Source organism: Erinaceus europaeus, chromosome 8, assembly GCF_950295315.1.
Source record: "Erinaceus europaeus chromosome 8, mEriEur2.1, whole genome shotgun sequence".
NCBI classification, from domain to species: domain Eukaryota; kingdom Metazoa; phylum Chordata; class Mammalia; order Eulipotyphla; family Erinaceidae; genus Erinaceus; species Erinaceus europaeus.
In genome coordinates, this window is record NC_080169.1 from 83,788,249 (window position 1) to 83,809,978 (window position 21,730).

A 21,730-nucleotide genomic window follows, 5' to 3' on the forward strand; every position below is an offset into this window, starting at 1 on the left:
AACCAGGTGCGTTACTGCCTGCCCCACCCCCAACAAAGTTTTTCAAAGCTGTATCATACTGGTCAAAGTAGTAAGACACCAACAGGTAGAGATGTAAGAGGTACAGATCTCCAGGTTGATCTGGCACTTAATGATGACCTCCGAGTTCCAGTTATAGCACATCAGAATTTCTCTTGATTGGAAACTGTTGTTCTAACTGGTTGTGTGTCCATATTAGCTTCTGGACTGTGAGCTCTGTGAGAGAATGGAGGGCATGCCTGATCCAGGCTACTAGAATACTCATCCGGGACCAAGTTAAGTGACTAGTCAGACAAACTGAATAAATGTAGAAAGCAAGTAATGGGCAAATTATTTCGGGGGAAATTGAGAGTCATATTTAATTCCCATTATATCAGAGAGTACTCTCATGGATTTGTAGGTCCTCCCAGAAAGAAGAACCAAGAGAATTGGGCTCTAAATCTTAGGGATACAATCCTGGAAAGTTACAGATAATGGTTGATATAAGAATTCATTAAACTTATTTATGTAATGTGCATGATATAGTTACTTGATATCTTTTTTTTTTCCTCCTCCAGGGTTATTGCTGGGCTCTGTGCCTGCACCGTGAATCCACCGCTCCTGGAGGCCATTTTTTCCCCCTTTTGTTGCCCTTGTTGTAGCTTCATTGTGGTTATTATTATTGCCCTTGTTGATGCAATTCCTTGTTGGATAGGACAGAGAGAAATGGAGAGAGGAGGGGAAGACAGAGAAGGGGAGAGAAAGATAGACACCTGCAGACCTGCTTCACTGCCTGTGAAACGACTCCCCTGCAGGTGGGGAGCCGGGGGCTCGAACCAGGATCCTTACACCAGTCCCTGCGCTTTGCGCCACATGCGCTTAACCCACTGCGCCACCGCCCGTACCCCAGTTACTTGATATCTTTAAAAAAATGTTTTATTAGTTGTTGGTATGCTTCTAATTCTGCTTCTAAAAACCCCTTCTGTTTCGTTGGTTTAATCCCCCTGCTTAACACTGTATTCTATTTACATAACCACTGTTAACTAAGCACTAGCCTGCCTGCAGGGCATTGGTTTAATCCCCCCTGGTTCATGATGTGTTTTTGCTCCTCCCTCTCTCGTAGTCACCCTGATTTGCACCAGTCACTTTTCGTTCCACCCTCTCTACGTCACATCCTGTTTCCACCCTACTTGGCAAGTATATATATAAGGACAGGATTGTGATTAGATATAGCTTAGCTTAGATTGTGCTGTGTTTCGCATGAGTAAAGAGATACTGCCTACAGCTCAGCCATGAGTCCTTTGTCGTCTGTCTCCTGCCCACGAAGCTAGCCCAGCAATTAGTGATTTACAAAGTATAAGATAACAGGGGTGTAATTCCACACCCTTCCCATCACCAGAGTTCTGTGTCTCATTCCCTCCACTGGAAACTGCATTAATTCTCCCAAGATCACAGATAAGGGTTAGTTACCTGATATCTTGATGTGACCCTTGTTATATATACATCACACCATGCTCAGTGTTACCTACCTCTTTTTTAAAAATTTATTTATTTATTTATTTATTTTTACCAGAGCACTGTTCAGCTCTGGTTTATGGAGGTGCAGGGGATTAAACCTGGGACTCTGAAGCCTCAGGCATGAGCGTCTCTTTGCATAACCATTATGCTATCTATCCCTGCCCCAAATTATTTTTTATATATTTACTTTTTAACTTTATTATCTTTATTGGATAAAGACAGTTAGACATTAAGAGGGGAAAGGGAAATAGAGAGGGAGACAGAGAGACACCTGCAGCCTTGCTTCACCACTTGCAAAACTTTCCTCCTACAGGTGGGAACCAGGGGCTTGAACCTCGGTTCTTGTGCATTGCAACATGTACACTCAATCAGGTGCTCCACCACACGGCCCTTACCTATCTCTTCTAATAGTCATTGATATATTGTTTACTATTGTAACCCATATCTGGTATTCTAAATTCCACAGGAGTATTCTCTTAGTTGTTATGAGACTCCATGGTCTCTATCATTGTCAGTTTATGAGGTAATTAAAGCTTAGAGAGGTTGACTAACTGGCAGAAAGACAGAATTTATTTATTTGTTTGTTTATTTATTTATAATAGTAGCAGAGTGATAAAAATCCAGAGAGGTGGAGAGCGTGAGAGACATCACAGTACAGAAGCTTCCTTTAATGTGATGGAAGCTAGACTTGAAGCTGGGTCACACATGTGGTCAAACAGCACACAGAAAAGTAATATTCTAAGTGAGGTATCTTGCAGGTTCTTGTTCCTAATATTTTTATATGATTTATTTTAATGATCTTATTGGTGGAAATAATGATCTACAGGAAAGTTGACACATACACAGTTTCTTTCCTCCACATAGTAGGTGTCTGCATATTACTCCCAGAAACCTCTCAGGTGTTTTTCTAACCCTCTTTATCTCTATTCCTCTTGCCCTCCACTAGACAGAGCCCTTAGCTTTGATGCAATACACTACATTCAGTCTAGGTTTCACCCTATATTTTCCCTTTCTTTTCTTGTTTCTTAGTTTCTACCTATATGGGAAATCATATGGCATTTGTTCTCTTTCTAGGTTATCTCATTTGGTATGATTTCAAGTTAGATCCAATATAAAGCAAAGGAAGATGATTTCATCATTCTTTTAATAGCTGAGTAATAATCCATTGTGCACACATGTGACAACTTCCTTAGCTACTCCCTGTTGTTAGGCATCTGGTTTGTTTCCAAATGTGAGCAGAGAGTGCTGCTATGAACATAGCTATTCACAAGTACCAATCTGATTGCTTCCCCATTCAAGAATGGTTAAATTCAATTCAAGAGTGTGTAATCATTTACCATGTGTGCAATATTATATAGTCTGAAAAATTAAATTCCTATGTACCACTATGATTTTCTAGAAGATAGATACTCATGAAATTAAAAATCTTGGTGAGAAGGGTAGGCTGGATTGTATATTTAAAAATCAAGAAGGCTCCTATAGCTGGCTCAGCAGCTAGAAGATAAAAGTGCAAATCTTACTACACATCAGATCCATATCTGTATGTATTATTAAAATGCTTTATTTCTGCAGGTTTCCCCCATACTTGTTTTTCTTGGCTCATTTACAACCACAGTGTTCATTTTACAAATGAAGGGTTGATTAACTTTTTATACATCTGATCAAAAATTTATTTCACTGTGGAAGCCATGGGGTCAGGCATTCAGCTTGGAATAGGGCAGTTTGGCTCTGGATATCCTCATGGGTGTCAGCCTTGTTGGCCTGCATATTTTTAGTAGGTCCTTGCAACTCTGACTGGTTTTACCTGATCCAGGATCCAGTTTGAACTAAATAAACAAAGAACTGGAAGACAGAATTTAGACTGAGGAATTAAGAGGTAAAATACTCAACTGGGGAGCAAGGTTTCAATTCCACACTTTGTCCCATCAGGACAATCTATTATTTTTATATTTGGTTTCTACTTTTCACCAAAACTTCAGTCAATCTTGGGTTGAATTAAAAAAGGAGTTGTTAGAGATGATAGGGGGTGATTGTGCTTAAGAAGTACTTGTGCAGCTAGGGACCAGCTAATTCTGTTTAACCAGCCCCTGGAGGCACTCCAAGGCCCAGTGCCAACCCTGTCAGACTTTGACTTCCTGACCTACACAGCCATAGGGGCAGGAAGCACAGGGCTGAGGCCCAGTTGCACCGCCCCCATCTTTAGGGGCTTTCAGCCAAGAGTTCGAGGCCTCATCAATCCGGATATGATGAAAAGAAACAACAGAGAGAAGTGTTTCACTAGTATAAAGTGGTGGCAGGAGGAAGAAAAGCAAAGTAGAGGAAAAGTCTCTGTTGGAGGGGAACCGGCCAGAGTGAGCTGGCTGGAAAGAGGGGGTGGAGAGCTCAGAGTCAGAGGAGCAGAGGCGGTTGCAGTCATTGCCACTGCGGCATCTGGTTTGAGCCTGAAAGAGGCGGGGAGGGACGCGCCTGGGCGGCCACCGCTGCCATCGGGCCACAGGGCGAGATGAAGCTGCTGCGGGAGCTCCTCTAACTTTCTGAAGGTGGAGCAGTAAGACGACCGGGGGCTTTAAGCCAGTTGAGGGGGATGTCGAGGTAGGTGGAAGTCTTCTGGGTGTTAGAATGGGGTGCACCTTTACCAAAGCTTTTCCCAAATCCAGTCTCTTTTCGTACTCACTACTCACTGTAGTCCCTCCCACTTTGCCCCCTTCTCCTCCAATGCCCCCCTGGGACTTTGAAAAGTGCCTCAGTCAGCTTGCTGGGTTACAGCTTTTCTCCCCGGTTTCAAATCAAAACTTCCCTGGGGTGGGGTTTGGGGGAGGGAAGTGGAGCTGGGGGGTGGGCATCCCGCCTGGGAGGTGTGTGCTTGTCTCTCAAAACGCTTTTTTTTTCCTCGCCAGAAGCAGTCATATCCCTGGACCCAACAGTCTTTCGCACGTCCGCCCGGTGGGGCAGTGAGCTAGGCGGGCGCGCGGGCTCCGTGGAGCGGCCCATGTCCCTCGCCGGCGAAGCCCACGTTCCGGGGCCCGCGGGGGCGCAGTGCGCGGCCCTGGCGGGAAGCGGGCGGCTGGGCGCCTTGGCCCTGGGTGAGTGCGCGCTTGCGAGTTGCAAGCTTTTCTGTTGTTTGTTCTCTCTGCTGGGGCGAGGAGGTTTATTTGGGGAGCGCTACCTGCAAATTGCGGACTTTTGCATTGTGAAGATTTCCTCAAGCAAGTTCTCCAGGATTCCAGCCCTGGATCAACAACAGGATAAGAGGGCGGGATCCTTTGCCCCTCCACTCCCCCTGCCATTGGCGGTGGAAAAACTGGATGACAGGATTGCTTCTTCTTAAACATGCATTTCGGGGCCTAAAACTAAAAGTGTGGGCTGTGAGCACTTACCTTCTCTTTCCAGTTAAGTCTTCATCACATCAGGACTGCTGCTTCTGTCTGAACATACACTCTCCTAACCTTACCTCCCTGTTTCTATGTATCTGTTTTTGGATTGCCCTTGATAATGCAGGTTTCTGTGACCAATACCTTTGGAATGGCTCATGCTTATGTTTTCAGTAACCTTTATTTTGCAATAAACACTTTTTAGAAGAAACAGTTTCCAAGAATGAATTAGTTTTTTTGTACTCTTCCAAAGTGTAAACACATACAGCCTATAAAGAAAATACTCTTGATTCTGGCAAACTGCCCTAACAAGTTTAGAAACAGTGTCTTCTCTTGAAGTTTTCACTGGTGACAGAGCTTTACTTCTGTAATGCATTTTCCTCTGAGAGTAGTAGCTCTCAGTTACAGAATTCTGACTCTGGTATAAATTGAATAATTTTCCAGGGTTTAAAGATATGTTTTACAGTATTGACTTTTTCCTTTAGATTTTAGTTTTATTTTCCTTTTTTTTTTTTTTAAGGCAAATAAACACGGGAAAGAAGATGTTAATATAGAACCCACAGTAGGTAAAAGCAGAAAATGTCCGTGACTAAATTAAAATGTTCTGGCATTCAGGACTGTTAAATCGAATTATGTTTATCATTGTTTTTCCCTTCTAAGCACTGAGTCATCTTTTTTTAAACAGAGAAAATCAGAAAATTCCAACCAGAATAAGCTTTTCCCCCCAGAAGCAGCCCATATTCTTCTGCCTATTGTATTGCCCATGCAATCATTTTTCTATCATTAGGCATACCTTCTGTGGTGATGTGCTCACATTGATGACTTTTATGTGTCACTTGAGCTGTTAGTCACTATTGCTTTTTAATTAATTAATTAATTAATTAATTAATTTTTGCCTCTAGGCTTATCGCTGGTCTTTGGTGCCTGCACTATGAATCCACTGCTCCTGGAGGCCATCCATCCCCCCTTTTTTTCTTTTGCCTTTGTTGCCCTTGTCGTTGTTATTGCTGTTGTTGGATAGGCCAGAGAGAAACTGAGAGAGGAGAGGAACATAGAAAAGGGGAGAGAAAGATAGACACCTGCAGACCTGCTTTACCGTTTGTCAATTGACCCCCCTACAGGTGGGGAGCTGGGGGCTCAAACCAGGATCCTTATGCCAGTCCTTGCACTTTGTGCCATGTAAGCTTAACCTGCCCCCACCTTTTTTTTTTTTTTTTTTTACTTTTAAAGATGGTCTTAATTGTTTAGTTTTAATAGAGACTGAGAAACTGAGAGGGGAGAGGGGAGGGGAAATAGATATAGAGAGATAGAGACAACCACAGCACTGCTTCACATTTGTGAAGCATCCTCCTGCAGGTGGTAACTAGGAGCCTGACTGAATTCTTGCCCACTGTAATGTATGTACTCTGCCCTGTATACCCCTGCCTGGTTTCAGTCACTATTGTTACAATATATATTGTATATAACAATATATTGTATATAACAATTATATATATATTGTATATTATATATACATATATATATATATGTATGTATATATTGTAATTATATATATTGTATATAACAATATATATTGTATATAACAATATATTGTATATAACAATATATATTGTATATAACAATATATATTGTTACAATATATTACAATAGTAATATCAAAAATAAATACCAACATACAGTAGATTTAGAAACGTTTGGTGATTACAAGGTCCAACTTAATATATGCATTTAAAAAATAAGCAGGACTAGCTTTCAGTGAAATAGTGCATTTGAAATAGTGCAAGACTGTAAGATATCATTAGATCTCGCTTTAAGAAGCAGGCCTCTAGAATGGTCTACATTAGAATGTCTCATATCACATACCCACCATGAATGCTATACCTATTAATCTAGGTTATATTTTTAACTGACGATTGACTTGTAATTAGTGACATGGTTACGTACTCTTTTTATTCATTTACTTTTGATTCAAAATGTCCTCTGAGCTTCATAATGAGTATGTAGGAAAAATACTTCAAGATATAGTTTCCCATGGTTCTGTTGACATTTTAGTAAGCAGTAAAAAAGTCTTAATTGTAGACAACTTTATTATGAGTTCTCAAGTTCTTTTATTCTCTTCCTTTGGTATCATGGTCTTTATTATTATCATTTCAATAAAGTACAGTAGATTGATTCTCTGGTGGATGTGTTTTTTAGTTTGCCAAATTAAAAAATATTTATTTATAAAAAGGAAACTTTGACAAAACCATAGGATAAGAGGCATACAGCTTCCTACAATTCCCACCACCAGAACTCTGTATCCCATCCCGTCCCCTTGTAGCTTTCCTATTCTTTAAGCCTCTGGGAGTATGGACTTCCAAGGTCATTGTGGGATGCAGAAGGTTGAAGGTCTGGCTTCTGTAATTGCTTCCCCACTGAACATAGGCATTGACAGGTCAATCCATACTCCCAGCCTGCCTCTTTCTTTCCTTAGTGGGGAAGGGCTCTGGGGGTTTGGAGCTCCAGAACACATTGGTGGGGTCATCTGTCCAGGGAAGTCTGTTTGGCATCATGCTAGCATCTGGAACCTGGTGGATGACAAGAGAGTTAACATATAAAGCTAACAAATTGTTTACCAATCATGGACCTAAAGGCTGGAATAGTGCAGATGAAGAGTTGGTGGCTACTCTATTTTGTAGATAGCTAGTAGACATATTTCAGTTAAATTCCAAAGGGCCTGTGGCTATACTAGTTCTCCCCCCACCCTTTTTTAAATTTTTTATTTAAGTAAGGATTAACGAACAAAACCATAAGGTAGGAGGGGTACAACTCCACACAATTCCCACCACCCAATCTCCTTAACCTACCCCTTCCCATGAAAGCTTTCCCATTCTCTAGCCCTCTGGGAGCATGGACCCAGGGTCATTGAGGGTTGCAGAAGGTAGAAGGTCTTGCTTCTGTAATTGCTTCCCCGCTGAACATGGGCGTTGACTGGTCGGTCCATACTCCCAGTCTGCCTCTCTCTTTACCTAGTAAGAGGTGTCTCTGGGGAAGCTGAGCTCCAGGACACATTGGTGGGGTCTTCAATCCAGGGAAGCCTGGCCAGCATCCTTGTGGCATCTGGAACCTGGTGATTGAAAAGAGAGTTAACATACGAAGCCAAACAAATTGTTGAGCAATCATGGATCCCAAGCTTGGAATAGTGGAGAGGAAGTGATAGGGAGGTACTCACTGCAAACTCTAGTGTACTTCTGCTTTCAGGTATATATTTTGCAGTAGTTTATGGATACGTGTGAACATAAGCTCTCTCTCACAGAAACTGGTGTATATCTAGGTTATGGGACTTTGTTAGAAAGTGAACCACCTGAGATGAAATTAGAATGTACTATAAAAGGAAAGGTCTCACCCGAGTAATGAAGCTGAAGGGTTGTCATTCCACACGTGAAGTCTCTGGACACAGTCTGAGGTGAAGCATGTTGAGGTGGCAATCGTTGCATTGGTTAGGTTGTGATCGGTGGATGCAATATTATTTGGTATGGATTGGGAGACGCATAAGGGAAAGTGGGCCCTATCCAATGGTTCCAGGACTGGGGGAAGTAGGGGCTCTATAGTGGAGATGTGAGGTTCCTGCTGTCTTAGGGTTCAAAAAGACAATCGATAGTTAATGTTATCATCACATTATTTGGTAACTGGGTTAACTTTGAAAAGTCCTTTTGTTATGGTTTGCTGTACAGTATCCATTATCTTGTATATAGCTTTGCTATTGGATGCTTCTAGTCTACTTGGTCTAGATTGTGAGAGAGTCTGCATATCAAATACACAGCCTATATATTAAAAAGATTCAGTTTGTGTTTTGAGAAACTTTGAGACGTACAACTGATTTTCCCCCTCTCATATTAATTAACTACTGATTTATATGTCTAATTTTGCTAGGAGTGTACATAAACAACATTCCCACCACCAAAAGACTGTGACCCATCCCTCCCACCCACTCCCACCCCCCACTGTCCCAGGAAGCTGCATGTCTACCCCTCACCACAGGGTTTTTACTTTGTTGCCCTACTTACAATTTGATCAGATCCTGCTTTTAGTTTCACTTTCAGATCTTCTTCCTCAACTTATGTTGATGAGTGGGATCATCCCATACTCATCTTTATCTTTCTGACTTAGTTCACTTAACATAATTCCTTTTAGCTCTGTCCAAGATGGGTCAGAGAAGGTGGGTCCATTGTTCTTGATAGCTGCATAGTATTCCATTGTGTATATATACCACAGCTTTCTCAGCCACTCATCTGTTGTTGGGCATCTGGGTTGCTTCCAGGTTTTAGCTATTATGAATTGTGCTGCTATGAGCATAGGAGTACACACCTCTTTTTGGTTGGGTGTTATGGAGTCCTTGGGGTATAACCCCAGGAGAGGAATTACTGGATCATATGGAAGGTCCATGTCTAGCCTTCTGAGAGTTTTCCAGACTGCTCTCCACGGAGGCTGTACCAATTTACATTCCCACCAGCAATGTAAAAGGGTTCCTCTGTCCCCACATCCTCTCCAGCATTTGTTGCTGCTGTCCTTTTTGATGTATGCCATTCTTACAGGAGTGAGGTTGTATCTTAGTGTTGTCTTAATTTGCATTTCTCTGACAATCAGTGACCTAGAGCAGTTTTTCATATGTTTGTTAGCCTTTTGGATCTCCTCTGTAGTGAATGTTTTGTTCATATCCTCTGCCCACTTTTGGATGGGTTCATTTGCTTTTATGGTGCTAAGTTTGCTGAGCTCTTTACATATTTTGGTGATTAGTTTCATGTCTGATGTCTGGCATGTGAAGATCTTCTCCCATTCTGTGAGGGGTCTCTCTGTTTGTTTAATAGTTTCTTTGGCTGTGCAGAAGCTTTTCAATTTGATGTAGTCCTATTGGTTTGTTTCTGCTTTAGTCTTCCTTGCAACTGGGTTTGATTCATCAAAGATATCCTTGAGGTGTAGGTGGGAAAGTGTTTTATCAATGTTTTCCTCTAAGTATTTGATTGTTTCTGGTCTGACATCTTGGTCTTTAATCCATTTGGAGTTGATTTTTGTTTCTGGTGAGATAAAGTGGTTCAATTTCATTCTTCTGCAAGTTTCAACCCAGTTTTCCCAGCACCATTTATTGAAGAGATCCTCCTTTTTCCATTTAATCCTTTGGGCCCCCTTATCAAAGATTAGATGCCCATAGGTGTATGGATTTACTTCTGGGCTTTCAATTCTGTTCCACTGGTCTGTGTGCCTATTTTTGTTCCAGTACCATGCTGTTTTGATGATGATGGCTTTATAATATAGTTTAAGGTCTGGGAGTGTGATGCCTCCATTTCTGTTTCTTTTCCTCAAGATGGTTTTGGCAATTCTAGGTGTTTTCAGGTTCCAGATAAATGAATGTAGTTTTTGTTCTATTCTCTTAAAGAAGCTTGGTGGAACTTTGATGGGTATTGTATTAAATTTGTATATGGCTCTGGGGAGAATATTCATTTTGACGAGATTTATTCCTCCAATCCATGAGCATGGAATATCTTTCCATTTCTTGGTATCAGTTTCTATTTCCTTGAGTAGCGACTCATAGTTTTCAGCATACGAGTCTTTCACTTCTTTGGTCAACTTTATTCCTAGGTATTTGATTGATTTTGCTGAAACAGTAAGTAGGAGTGATTTCTGGATGTCTTCTTCTTCAGATTTAGTGTTTGCATAAAGAAATGCCACTGATTTTTGTACATTGATTTTGTAGCCTGATACATTGCTATATTGCCTAATAACTTCCAGTAGTTTTCTGCTGGATTCTTTAGGTCTTTCTATGTATACTATCATATTATCTGCAAATAGTGAGAGCTTGACTTTTTCCCTTCCAATCTGTATTCCTTTAATTTCTTTCTCTTGCCTGATTGCTATGGCAAGAACTTCCAATACTATGTTGAAGAGTAACGGTGACAGTGGACAGCCCTGTCTAGTCCCCGATCTGAGGGGGAATGCTTTCAGCTTCTGTCCATTGAGTATGATGTTGGCTGTAGGTTTGCTATATATAGACTCCACTATCTTGAGGAATTTCCCATCTATTCCCATTTTTTGTAGAGTTTAGAGCATGAATGGGTGTTGTATATTGTCAAAGGCTTTCTCTGCATCTATTGAGATAATCATGTGGTTTTTGGCTTTGCTTTTATTGATGTGGTGAATGACATTGATTGACTTATGGATGTTGAACCAGCCTTGCATTCCTGGTATGAATCCCACTTGGTTGTGATGATATGTTGCTGTATCCGGTTGGCCAAGATCTTGTTTAATATTTTGGCATCTATGTTCATCAGAGATATTGGTCTGTAGTTTTCCTTTTTTGTTCTGTCCCTATCAGCTTTTGGTATCAGGGTGATGTTGGCTTCATAGAAGGTGGAAGGGAGTATTCCTGTTTCTTCAATCTTATGGAATAGCTTAAGGATTATGGGTATTAACTGTTTCCTGAAAGTTTTGTAGAATTCTTTTGTGAAGCCATCTGATCCAGGACTTGTTTTTGGGGAGATTCTTAATAATGTTTTCAATTTCTTTGTCTGTGATTGGTGCATTTAGATTTTGTAGTTCTTCTTGGTTCAGTTTTGGAAGTGCATAGATTTCTAGGAATTGATCCATTTCTTCCAGATTCTCTAGCTTGGTGGCATATAGTTCTTTATAGAAGTTTCTCAGGATTTTCTGGATTTCTGTGGTGTCAGTTGTGATATCTCCTGCATCGTTTACAATTCTATTAATTTGAGTCTTCTCTCTTTTTTGTTTGGTGAGTCTGGCTAGGGGTTTATCAATTTTGTTTAATCTTTCAAAGAACCAACATTTGGCTTCATTGATCTTCTGTATGGTTCTTTTATTTTCGATGTTGTTTATTTCTGCTCTAACTTTAGTGATTTCTGTCCTTCTATTTGCTTTAGGGTTCCTTTGTTCCTCTTCCTCTAAGTCCTTGAGGTGTGCAGTAAGGTCATTCATTTGAGCTTCTTCTTGGTGTTTAATATGTGATTGTATGGCTATAAGTTTCCCTCTCAGTACTGCTTTAGCTGTGTCCCAAATATTTTGATAGGTTGTGTCTTCATTTTCATTAGTTTCCAGGTACATTTGAATTTCCTGCTTGAGTGAGTCTCTGACCCAGTGTTTCTTAAGGAGCATGTTGTTTTGTTTCCAAATTCTGTGTCTTTTAATAATTTTCTGTTTGTTCTTAAATGTTAGTTTTACTCCACTGTGGTCTGTGAAGATACTTGGGATGATTTCAATGCTCTTGAATTTATTGATGCTGTCTTTGTGGCCTAACATGTGGTCTATCCTTGAGTATGTGTTATGTGGATTTGAAAAAAAGGTGTATTCCAGTTTTTTGGGGTGGAGGAGTCTGAAAATGTCCAATAGGTCTAGTTTGTCGATCTCTTCATTCAATTCTCTGTATCTTTATTGGTTCTCTGCTTTGTTGATCTGTCTAAGTGTGAGAGTGGGGTACTGAAGTCTCCCACTATTATTGTATTACTATTGATGTATTTTTGAAATTCTTTCAGTTCATGCTTAATGTATTTAGATGGTCCCTCGTTGGGTGCATAGATGTTAATACTTGTTAAGTCTTCTTGGCTGATTGATCCTCTAATCATTATGTAATGTCCTTGCCTATCTTTTATTACTTTATTTAATTTAAGATCTATTGTGTCAGAGATGAGAATGGCTTTTCCTGCCCTTTTTTGTGGTCTGTTAGCCTGTATGATAGTTTTCCATCCTTTCACTTTAAGTCTGTGTTTATCTTGTTGTGTCAGATGGGATTCTTGCAAGCAGCATATGGTTGGGTTATGTTTTCTGATCCATCCCCCTACCCTGTGCCTTTTGATGGGTGAGTTTAAGCCATTGACATTTATTGATATTATGGACTTAATGTATTGTAGTGCCATTGTTCTAAAAAAAAATTTGCTCTGATATATTGGAAGTATTATAGTGATGTTCTTGTTTATAAGAGGTCTTTTAGTACCTCTTTCAGGGCCAGCTTGGTGATGGTTGCCTCCTTTAACTGTTGTTTATCTAAGAAGGTTTTGATCTCTCCATCTAGTTTGAATGAAAGTCTAGCAGGATATATTATCCTTGGTTGAAACCCTTTTTCATTCAAGGTTCCATAGATATCTTGCCACTCCCTTCTGGCTTTTAGAGTTTGAGTGGAGAAGTCTGCAGATAATCTTATGGGTTTTTCCTTGTATGTGACTTTTTGTTTCTCTCTTGCGGCCTTTAGGATCCTTTCTTTACCCTTACTTCTTCTCACTGTGACTATGATGTGTCTTGGTGTCTTCAGGTCTGGGTTAATTCTGTTTGGTACTCTCTGGGCCTCTTGAATCTTGATATCATTTCTGTTATTCAGGTCTGGGAAGTTTTCTTCTATTATTTCCTCTAGAATGTTTGCTTCCCCTTCCTCTCTTTCTTCCTCTGGCAGGCCAATTATACGAATGTTACTTCTTTTGAGATCATCCCATATGTCTCTGTTGTTGTTTTCAGTGTCTATCAATCTCTTTTTAAGCTCCTTCACCTCTTTATTTGTTTTCTCTAACTCATCCTCTGTCTGACTAATTCTGTTTTCTGCTTCTGTTAGTCTGCTTTCACTTGCCTCAGCTTCTTTCTTCATTACAGCTATTTCAGCTTTCAGTTCTCTAATTGCCTCAAGATAATCAGTATTTTCCTTGGGGGTCTCAACTGTTGTTTCCCTAATACTGCCATTCCTTTCCTCCAATGTTGTTTTCATTTCTGTGATTAAGAAGTTTATTATTGCTTGCATACTTTTCTTATCTATGGTTATTTCTGGCTGATTTGTAGTTTCTTCTGGGCTCTTGTCTTCATTCATTGGAGTAGCAGTTTTATTTGTTTTTGATCTATCCATTTTTTTTATTTATGTGTTTCTCTTTTTTTATGCTCTGTTGTTCCTCAGTTGTTGTTTCTTGAGTACAAGTAATACTGTACTAAATACCTTTATGACAATTGCACTCACCAACCTCAGGAATTACAGTAGCAATTGAAGCAAGTATTGAAGTAGTTTAATCCTTACCAGTTAGCCAAACAATTTCTCCAATCCATGAAAAAGTAGTAACCAAATCCCAGTGAGGAAAGAGAAAAGAAAGAAAGGTTAGCAAGAATAGACAGTTATGCAAATCTACTATCCACTGTATATTCTAGGGATAACAAGAGGGGAAAGGGAACTAGAGCAGAGATACACACATAGAGAGTCCACTCTGAGTCATATTTCTTCCCCAAAATAATTCACAAATTCAGAAAGGCAAAGAAGAAGGAAGAAGTGTATGACAAGTTTAAAAAAAAGAGAGAGAGAGAGAGAGAGAGACAAGAGAGAGAAAAGGTAGAAGATAAGAAAAAGAGTTGTAATTAAAGAGCAGTGAAAGGAAATTCCCAAATGTGTATCAGTGAATTCAAAAAAGCACCCTGTTTGGTGGTGTGGGGGATCCTGCTAGGAGCTGGTCCCCGGGGACTGCTTGGGGGGGGGGGGCGGGAAGGAGGTATGCTTGAAAATTAAAAGGAAGAAAAAAAAAGGTGTTTTTTTTTTCCCCTTTTTTCCCTACTCTAATTCTTAACCCACATTAAGTTATAGTCAACTCCTTGGTGTCATCACTAGGACTCCTTATTGGCTGTCCTGCTAAAGGCAGAAAATCCTACCGTTTCCAGGAGATGTGTTCGGAGCTCAGCGGCTAGCAGCTTCTCAGTCCGCCATCTTCCGGGAGCCCCCCCCCCCCTTTTTTTTTTCTTTTTGCGCCTGAGCCTGCAATCTGATATACCAGTGGATTCAAGTTATTGTCTGGGGAGATGATGGCTGGAAAAAGGACCAAAAAGGTGGATCAGGGAAGATAGTAGCTCCCTAATATGGGAAAGGGGTATAAATATTGTTGACTGTAAACCCCATTGATTTGATGTGATCTGGGGCTCATATTCAGCTTAGGAGCCTATGTGACCTCTGCTTCCCTGTAGAACTGAGCTCAAATTCTGTGGTCATGAGTAGAAACATCCCATGTTGCTCCAATTTCAGGACCCATCTTCCTCGTGTGTAGCATAGAGTATGTTGTCCATCCTTCCTTCAGAGGATGGAACATTCTCTACTATTGTTGATCTAGGTTGAGGGCGAGTTCCTATGGGGGCCCATAAAGGGGTCTATTTTATTGTTCCTGATAGTTAAAATTTTAACTAGACTTATGTATTATACTAAATGGGAAAATAGGGTGGGGTAGATAGTATAATAGTTTTGCAAAATGACTCTCATGCCTCAAGTCCCAGTATGAATTCCCTGCACCATCATAAGCCTTAGCTGAGCAGTACTCTGGTAAAAAAATAGATTAAATAAATAAAATAACTTTTTCTAAATGAGAAAAATAGACTGTTTTATGAAAGCTAACAAAAAAAGTTTTAAGAAGAGGAAAGATAGGGCCAAGTAATCCACTATAAGGTTAGACACATATAAGAATAAAGACATGGTCAACACCCATGTTCAGCGGGGAAGCAATTACAGAAGCCAGACCTTCCACCCTCTACAACCCACAATGACCCTGGATACATACTCCCAGAGAGATAGAGAATGGGAAGGCTATCAGGGGAGGGGATGGGATATGGAGATCGGGTTATGGGAATTGTGCGGAATTGTACTCCTCTTATTCTATGGTTTTGTTGATGTCTCCTTTCTTAAATAAAATATATATATATATATATATTAATAACAAAAAAAGACATGGTATACCCTCCTATACATATGTTGTAATGAGCTATCAATACTGCTAATCAAAAACAGAGAACCTTAAAACTGCATCCAATTTTAGAGCTCTGTACTCTGGTCTACACATCAATTCTGGAGTTCTTTTCTATAGCTTTTATGCGGTTAGTTAGAAACCTGTGTTACAGTCAATTCTGCTTATCCACATTCAGATTTAGGAGGGTTTTCTTTCTTTCTTTCTTTTTCTCTTTCTTTCAGATTTTTAAAAAAATTATTTATTTTCCCTCTTGTTGCCATTTTTTTTAATTGTTTTTGTAGTTATTAATGTTGTTGTTGTTAGATAGGACAGACAGAAATGGAGAGAGGAGGGGAAGAGAAAGATAGATACCTGCAGACCTGCTTCACCACCTATGAAGTGACTCCCCTGTAGGTGGGGAGCCAGCGCTTGAACCAGGATCCTTAAGCTGGTCCTTGAGCTTTGTGGTACTTGCGCTTAACCTGCTGTACTACCACCCTGCTCCTAAGAGGGTTTTCTTTATAAAGAGCATGACTCTGTCTTTAGACGTTCTATTCATTTGCTGTGAATATGCAAGAAAATTTCTATTGCTTTGAAAGTAGTAAAAATATTTTCTGTTATGTATTTTGAAAATTGCTGCAGAGCAGTGCCATAAGCTTAACTACTCTGGACTTCACAGGGAACCAGAATAGGTGCTCTGAGGTAGGGGCAGCTGGAGTTGCAAGTCACTAGTGAGCCATGGATGGAGAAGATTATACTTCACAGCATCAGTTCACTATTGTGGTTTGCGTTAATATTTTCCAAGATTTCAAGAGGTACTGGAAATAGAAATTTTTCCTTCTGAGAAGATGGCAACTGGGACAGGTGGTGGTGCACCTTAGTAAGTGCACATAGTACTACTGTGTGTAAGGACCCCTTGCAAGGACTGTGTTCAAGCACCTGCTCCCCAGCTGCAATGAGACACTTCTCAAGTGGTAAAGCAGGTCTATCTTTCCTCCCAACTCAATTTCTCTCTGCCCTATCTAACAAAAATGGAAAAAAATATGGTGGCTAGGATCAGTGGATTCTGAGCTTCCGTAATAATCATGAAACCAAAAAAAAAAAGTTAGCTACTAATTAAATATATATATTTTTTTGTTCAGTTCATACAAAACATCCACACCTCCAGGCTGGAAATGACATCTGAGCAGCTGGTTTATAATCTCTGTTATAGGAAATTGAAATTAAATGTGTGATTTCAAGTTATTTACTTACTTATGATTGACTCCTGGAAGATTGATTTGATTTGCCTTTTTATACAGAGTACCAGTATAACTTTTTTGATTGATGAAGGCCAATTTGGACCATACTTGCTTTTAAGAGCAAATGGTTCTTTTATACATGGCTTTTTCAAAATTGAAATTCTTTCTTGAATTAAATACGAAACTCATTGTACTATTAAATAATGCTGGAAATGTAGGAATAAACTGTGTGGGAAGACAATTACTAGAATCCATATAGTCAAAAAAGCCTTATATCTAGGTGTTTCATTCATAAGTCTGTGCCTTGTAAATGGAGGGATCTTTAGAACTGACTTTGTCAGATTGTTTCATTTTTAGAAAGTATATCCAAAGAAGTTTGTTTGTTTGTTTGTTTATTTATTTATTCCCTTTTGTTGCCCTTGTTGTTTTATTGTTGTCATCGTTGTTGTATAGGACAGAGAGAAATGGAGAGAGGAGGGGAAGACAGGGGGAGAGAAAAATAAACACCTGCAGACCTGCTTCACCGACTCCCCTGCAGGTGGGGAGCTGGGGGCTGGAACAGGGATCCTTCAGCCGGTCCTTGTGCTTTGTACCACCTGCGCTTAACCCACTGCGCTACCACCCAGCTCACTCCAAAGAAGTTTTTAATGTGACTTTCACAAGGTCTCATACACAGTGATATACCAAATGATATACCAAAATGAAGACACAAATTGTAAAATATATCGTGTGCCAGTGTGATCAATGTGACTAAAGTAGAGGATCAATACAAGTTTTTCATAAGATGAAATAACGGAAGACAAGTAGGCTTTGGACAGTGTAAATCACTTGAGGCTGTTCCTTTCTCTGTGTCACCCTCCTACCCTCATTCTATTGCATTTGCCAAGACTTAAGACTGTTGGACTGCAAGTGCCGGAATATACTTTAATGTGATAATGTGTGATTTAATGCACTCTTCTCTCTTGGGAGAGTCCTTTGAGACTATTAGGCGGACTTTTCATAGCAGGATGCAAATGCCAGTGAAGTTAATTAAAAATAATTTAAAATAGAAGCTAAGGAGAAAATCTTCAAGTTGAAATTACATAAGAAGAGCTTTGACTTAGAAGCTTAGCTGAGTTGTCAGGAGTTTATAGTGGCTAATCAGATTTCCTTTATGGGAAATCTGTTTATTTCATTTTATATGATATATGCTTGTAATTTCCATTTTCCTCTGCTTTTATCACATTTTGTCCTTTTGATTAAAGATGACATTACTCAAAGTATGTTGCCTTTGGACAACTTTCTCTGGTTTTCAACAGGGAGTTTTTTTGCCCTGCAAGAGAAATTTGGCAATGTCTAGAAATACATTTATTGGTGCTAACAGGGAGTAAGTGGATGCCCTTAACATCTACAGGAAAGAGATCGAGACTGATGCTCAGTACGTTGCAATACACAGGGTATCACAATGCTCACTAACAGAGAATTGTCAGGCCCAGGATATCTACAGTGTTGGAATGAAGAAACCTGGAAATTTTAATCTTTCAAGGAAACTGATATTCTGGCTTTACCTCATACACACAAAGTCAAACTTTCTGGGTTAAAGACCCAAGAATCTGTATTTTCAAAAGATTTATTTAAGCTCAGGATCTAGGTCCAAAGCTTTAATCACTGCACCCACTCCTAGACTACTGTATTTTTAAAAACAAACCAGTTGTTTTATGATTCAGGTTTGAAATCTCCTTTTTCAAAGCTTTTATTTGTAGAAAGATCTGTTGCAATACTAGATTTTTATAGCTGATTATAGAGGAGAAAGGCTTCAACAAACTTTTTTTATTTTTTATTTATAAAAAGGAAACTGACAAACATTTCACAAAACTTTTAAAAGTTCCTTTTTCTAGTTTAAAACTTAAATCATATTCCTTGTGTGTCTTTTGAGTGCTTCCCTTAATCATTTTCACATACCCCAAATAATAAAAATATGTGTGTTTTCCCTTCCTTCCTTTTTTTCTTCTTCTTTTTTTCCCTTCTTGCCTTATGTGGAAACTTTATAAGATTCTGCCATGTACATATATACATAACATGATTCATATGTTCAGTAAAGAGATAGATTGATGAATGAAATATGTGGCTTGCAGAATGCCCAGAGGAAACACACATTTGCACATATATTCCTATAGCACAAGATACTAGTATATTAGAGATATTTGGAAAACACCGAGGACACTTTCTGCTTGAGTTGAACCAAGATGCGTGGTCACTGGATGCAACTATTTGGAAATGGATAGTGGAAAGCAAGACTTGGAAAGAATTATTACAGCATGTTAAATACTTCACTAATAGCATTGTACTGGCTGAATGAAGGAACAAAAAGTGAGATAAGGTTATATAAATGGATTAAAGTGATTTTGTGGAAGATCCTGATTCTCTTGTTGAGTATTTTACAGATTTTCTGTTGGTAGTGGTGAAAGTTGAATAATTTTGAGAAGGGGAAGGACATAATCCAATTGGTAGTTTTGGGAAAATAAATCTGGTGGTAGTTCAAAGGTTGATTTTTGAAGAAGGAGGCAAGAATGAGGGCAGTGATATCCAGGAGGTATGCAGCACTAAGAATTCATTGCTCCTAATAGCCATTCCCCCAACCCCCCCTTTCTTTTATACTTGATAGGACAGAGATAAGTTGAGAGGGGAGGGGAGATAGAGAGGGACAGAGACAGAGAGACCCCTGTAGACCTGCTTCAACTTGACTGTGAAGCATCACCCCTGCAGGTGTGGAAGTAAGTGCTCTAACCCAGGCCCTTGTTCATAGTAATATCTATGTTTAACTGGGTGCACCATCACCTGCCAGGAGGTTTTTTTAAAATTTATTTTTTATAATAATCCAATAGAAGATTAATGGATCCAAGGCAGCATCAGAAAGAGAGGAATTGAGAAACTTCCAGAAGTAGGATAGATCTCTACCTGAAGGCATTGCTTTTGCGTTTCTTCATCTTCAATTCTCTTAAAACTGACCACAGTTTTACTGAAGTGTATGATAGACCAAACATTTAATATAAGAAAATGGAGGGAAAATTGAAATTTAAAGTACTTAATAGGTGGGAAGAGGATCCCCTGTTAAGTTTACATGTTGGTTCTAAGGAATGTATCCTTGGCTACTGCAGCCAATAGGTAACAGAAAGACCTAATTTGTAACGAGGGCAGCATTGAGGTCAGGCTTACCTGAGTCCATGGTTGAGTGAATTCATCACAAGGAAGATGATGTGTGGAGAGGATGGGAGCACTGAGGACCAAATGTGAGGCAATGGCTGTAGTGTTTAGGAAGGCAAGGGGAAAGAACAGAAAATAAGAGTCTACAGGGGTTGATCAAAATGTGTTGCTGCTTACTAGGTGTAGATGGTGACAAGAACTAATTTGTTAAAGGAGAAATAAACTATTTGGATTACTTTATTTTATTTTAATGAGTTTATTTGCTCACCACACATTAATGGGAAAGAGAATGGGAGACGGGGAGATTAAAGAAAAAAGGTGGAGTTATGGTATGTGGGTTAATGAGAGGAAAACATCAATTGTAGGGAAGCTGAAAAAGTTCCCTTTGAGATGAAATGAGAAAGAAAATGATGGCTGGTAAATCTGGAGAAAATTTAATACAAAAAAAGATGGCACTGAAGATCTAGATCTTCACTGTAAAGTACATGGTGACATTTGCTGAAAACAAGGAGATCAGGAAGAGTGGAGACATTTGAGATGTGTGGGAAAGTTTATGAAGAGTGAAGAATTCAAGAGGGAGTCAATCTGGGGTAAACAAAAAGGGCTGCTCTGCAACACTGAGGACTTAACTAAGAATGAATGCCATGAAGTTAGTGGACACAGTCAGCAGGGTGGTTTGAGTGCCTTTCTTAGCAAGGAGTATGCAAGAGCGTGAGAACAGAAGCAGAATGAATGGATTTTTTGGAATTAATATAGGCTTGGAGGTTGGCAAGGTGAAAACAGTAGAGGTGGGCAACAAGGGATGAGTCTGTCATTATACATAAGTAGAAGTGTGTTTACACTAGCTGATCTTGTGTTCTAGACTGGAGGGGGGAAGATAGACCAGAAGCATACCTGGCAGAATAAGATTTCTGGCCAACAAAGATCATGATTTTTGCTCCTGTTTGGTCAGCTTGCATACAAGGATTGAATATATATGATTGAGTGACCTTTATAGGGTTACTGGGAAAGCTGTGGAATTTTGGGTGTGTAAAGGGACTTTCCTGTTTCTTTGAACCCTATTTCCTGGATCTCTCTGAAGTGATTTCATGGAAAGGTAGAATAACAGTGTGCAGTTATTTTGTTAGAATTATACGTTTATAATAATAAATGATTTGGGGAAAATAAGGAAAAAAAACTGATAACAACCTAAATTATGCCATTTGCAAAGGGAAAACTCCAGTATCAAACAAAAGAGGACAACAATTCTACCAAATTGTCTATGACATAATGCAACCTGCTGTAAAAAGGTCAAGGTTTGCGATTTTTTATGTTTCTAAATCAAAACATAAAAAAATCTGAAAAAAATTATGTTTCTAGATTACGTGTTTGGATAGTTTAATTCTGATGATTTAGGAGGCAGGTAAATGGTGTTATCCTGCTGCTTTAATGGATTCACTCTCTGTCAGCTTTGGTAATGCTTCCTTCCATGTCTGTTTGTCTCTTTTTCTTTCTCTTCTCTCCTTTGCGTTTAACACTTAACTGAAATTAGTGAAACATTTCAAATGTTTTTAAATTGCTATGCACATTCTATAGGAAAGTTTTACTTAGTTAATTGGGGGGGGGTTAATATTTTACACCTGACAGTAAATACAATAGTTTGTACATGCATAACATTTCCCAGTTTTCCACATAGCAGGTGGGAAGCTTTTAATGCAGTTTTTGA

At 39.4% G+C, this 21,730-nt stretch overlaps 1 protein-coding gene across 7 annotated transcripts in view; it reads left to right on the top strand.

Moving 5' to 3' along the window:
- Positions 1–3,808: 3,808 nt before the first annotated feature.
- Positions 3,809–21,730, top strand: part of MDFIC (MyoD family inhibitor domain containing) — a 198,328-nt gene continuing 180,406 nt past the window's right edge. For 4 of the 7 annotated variants that reach the window (XM_060196471.1, XM_016185201.2, XM_060196470.1 and 1 more), the window contains exons 1-2: positions 3,810–4,107; positions 4,413–4,598. In XM_060196471.1, coding sequence (XP_060052454.1) covers positions 4,505–4,598 — 94 coding nt within the window. In that variant the 5' untranslated portion in view covers positions 3,810–4,107; positions 4,413–4,504. Of the gene's footprint in view, positions 4,108–4,412; positions 4,599–21,730 lie in introns of all 7 variants that reach the window. The other 3 variants (XM_060196468.1, XM_060196472.1, XM_060196473.1) reach the window with 3 other exon arrangements.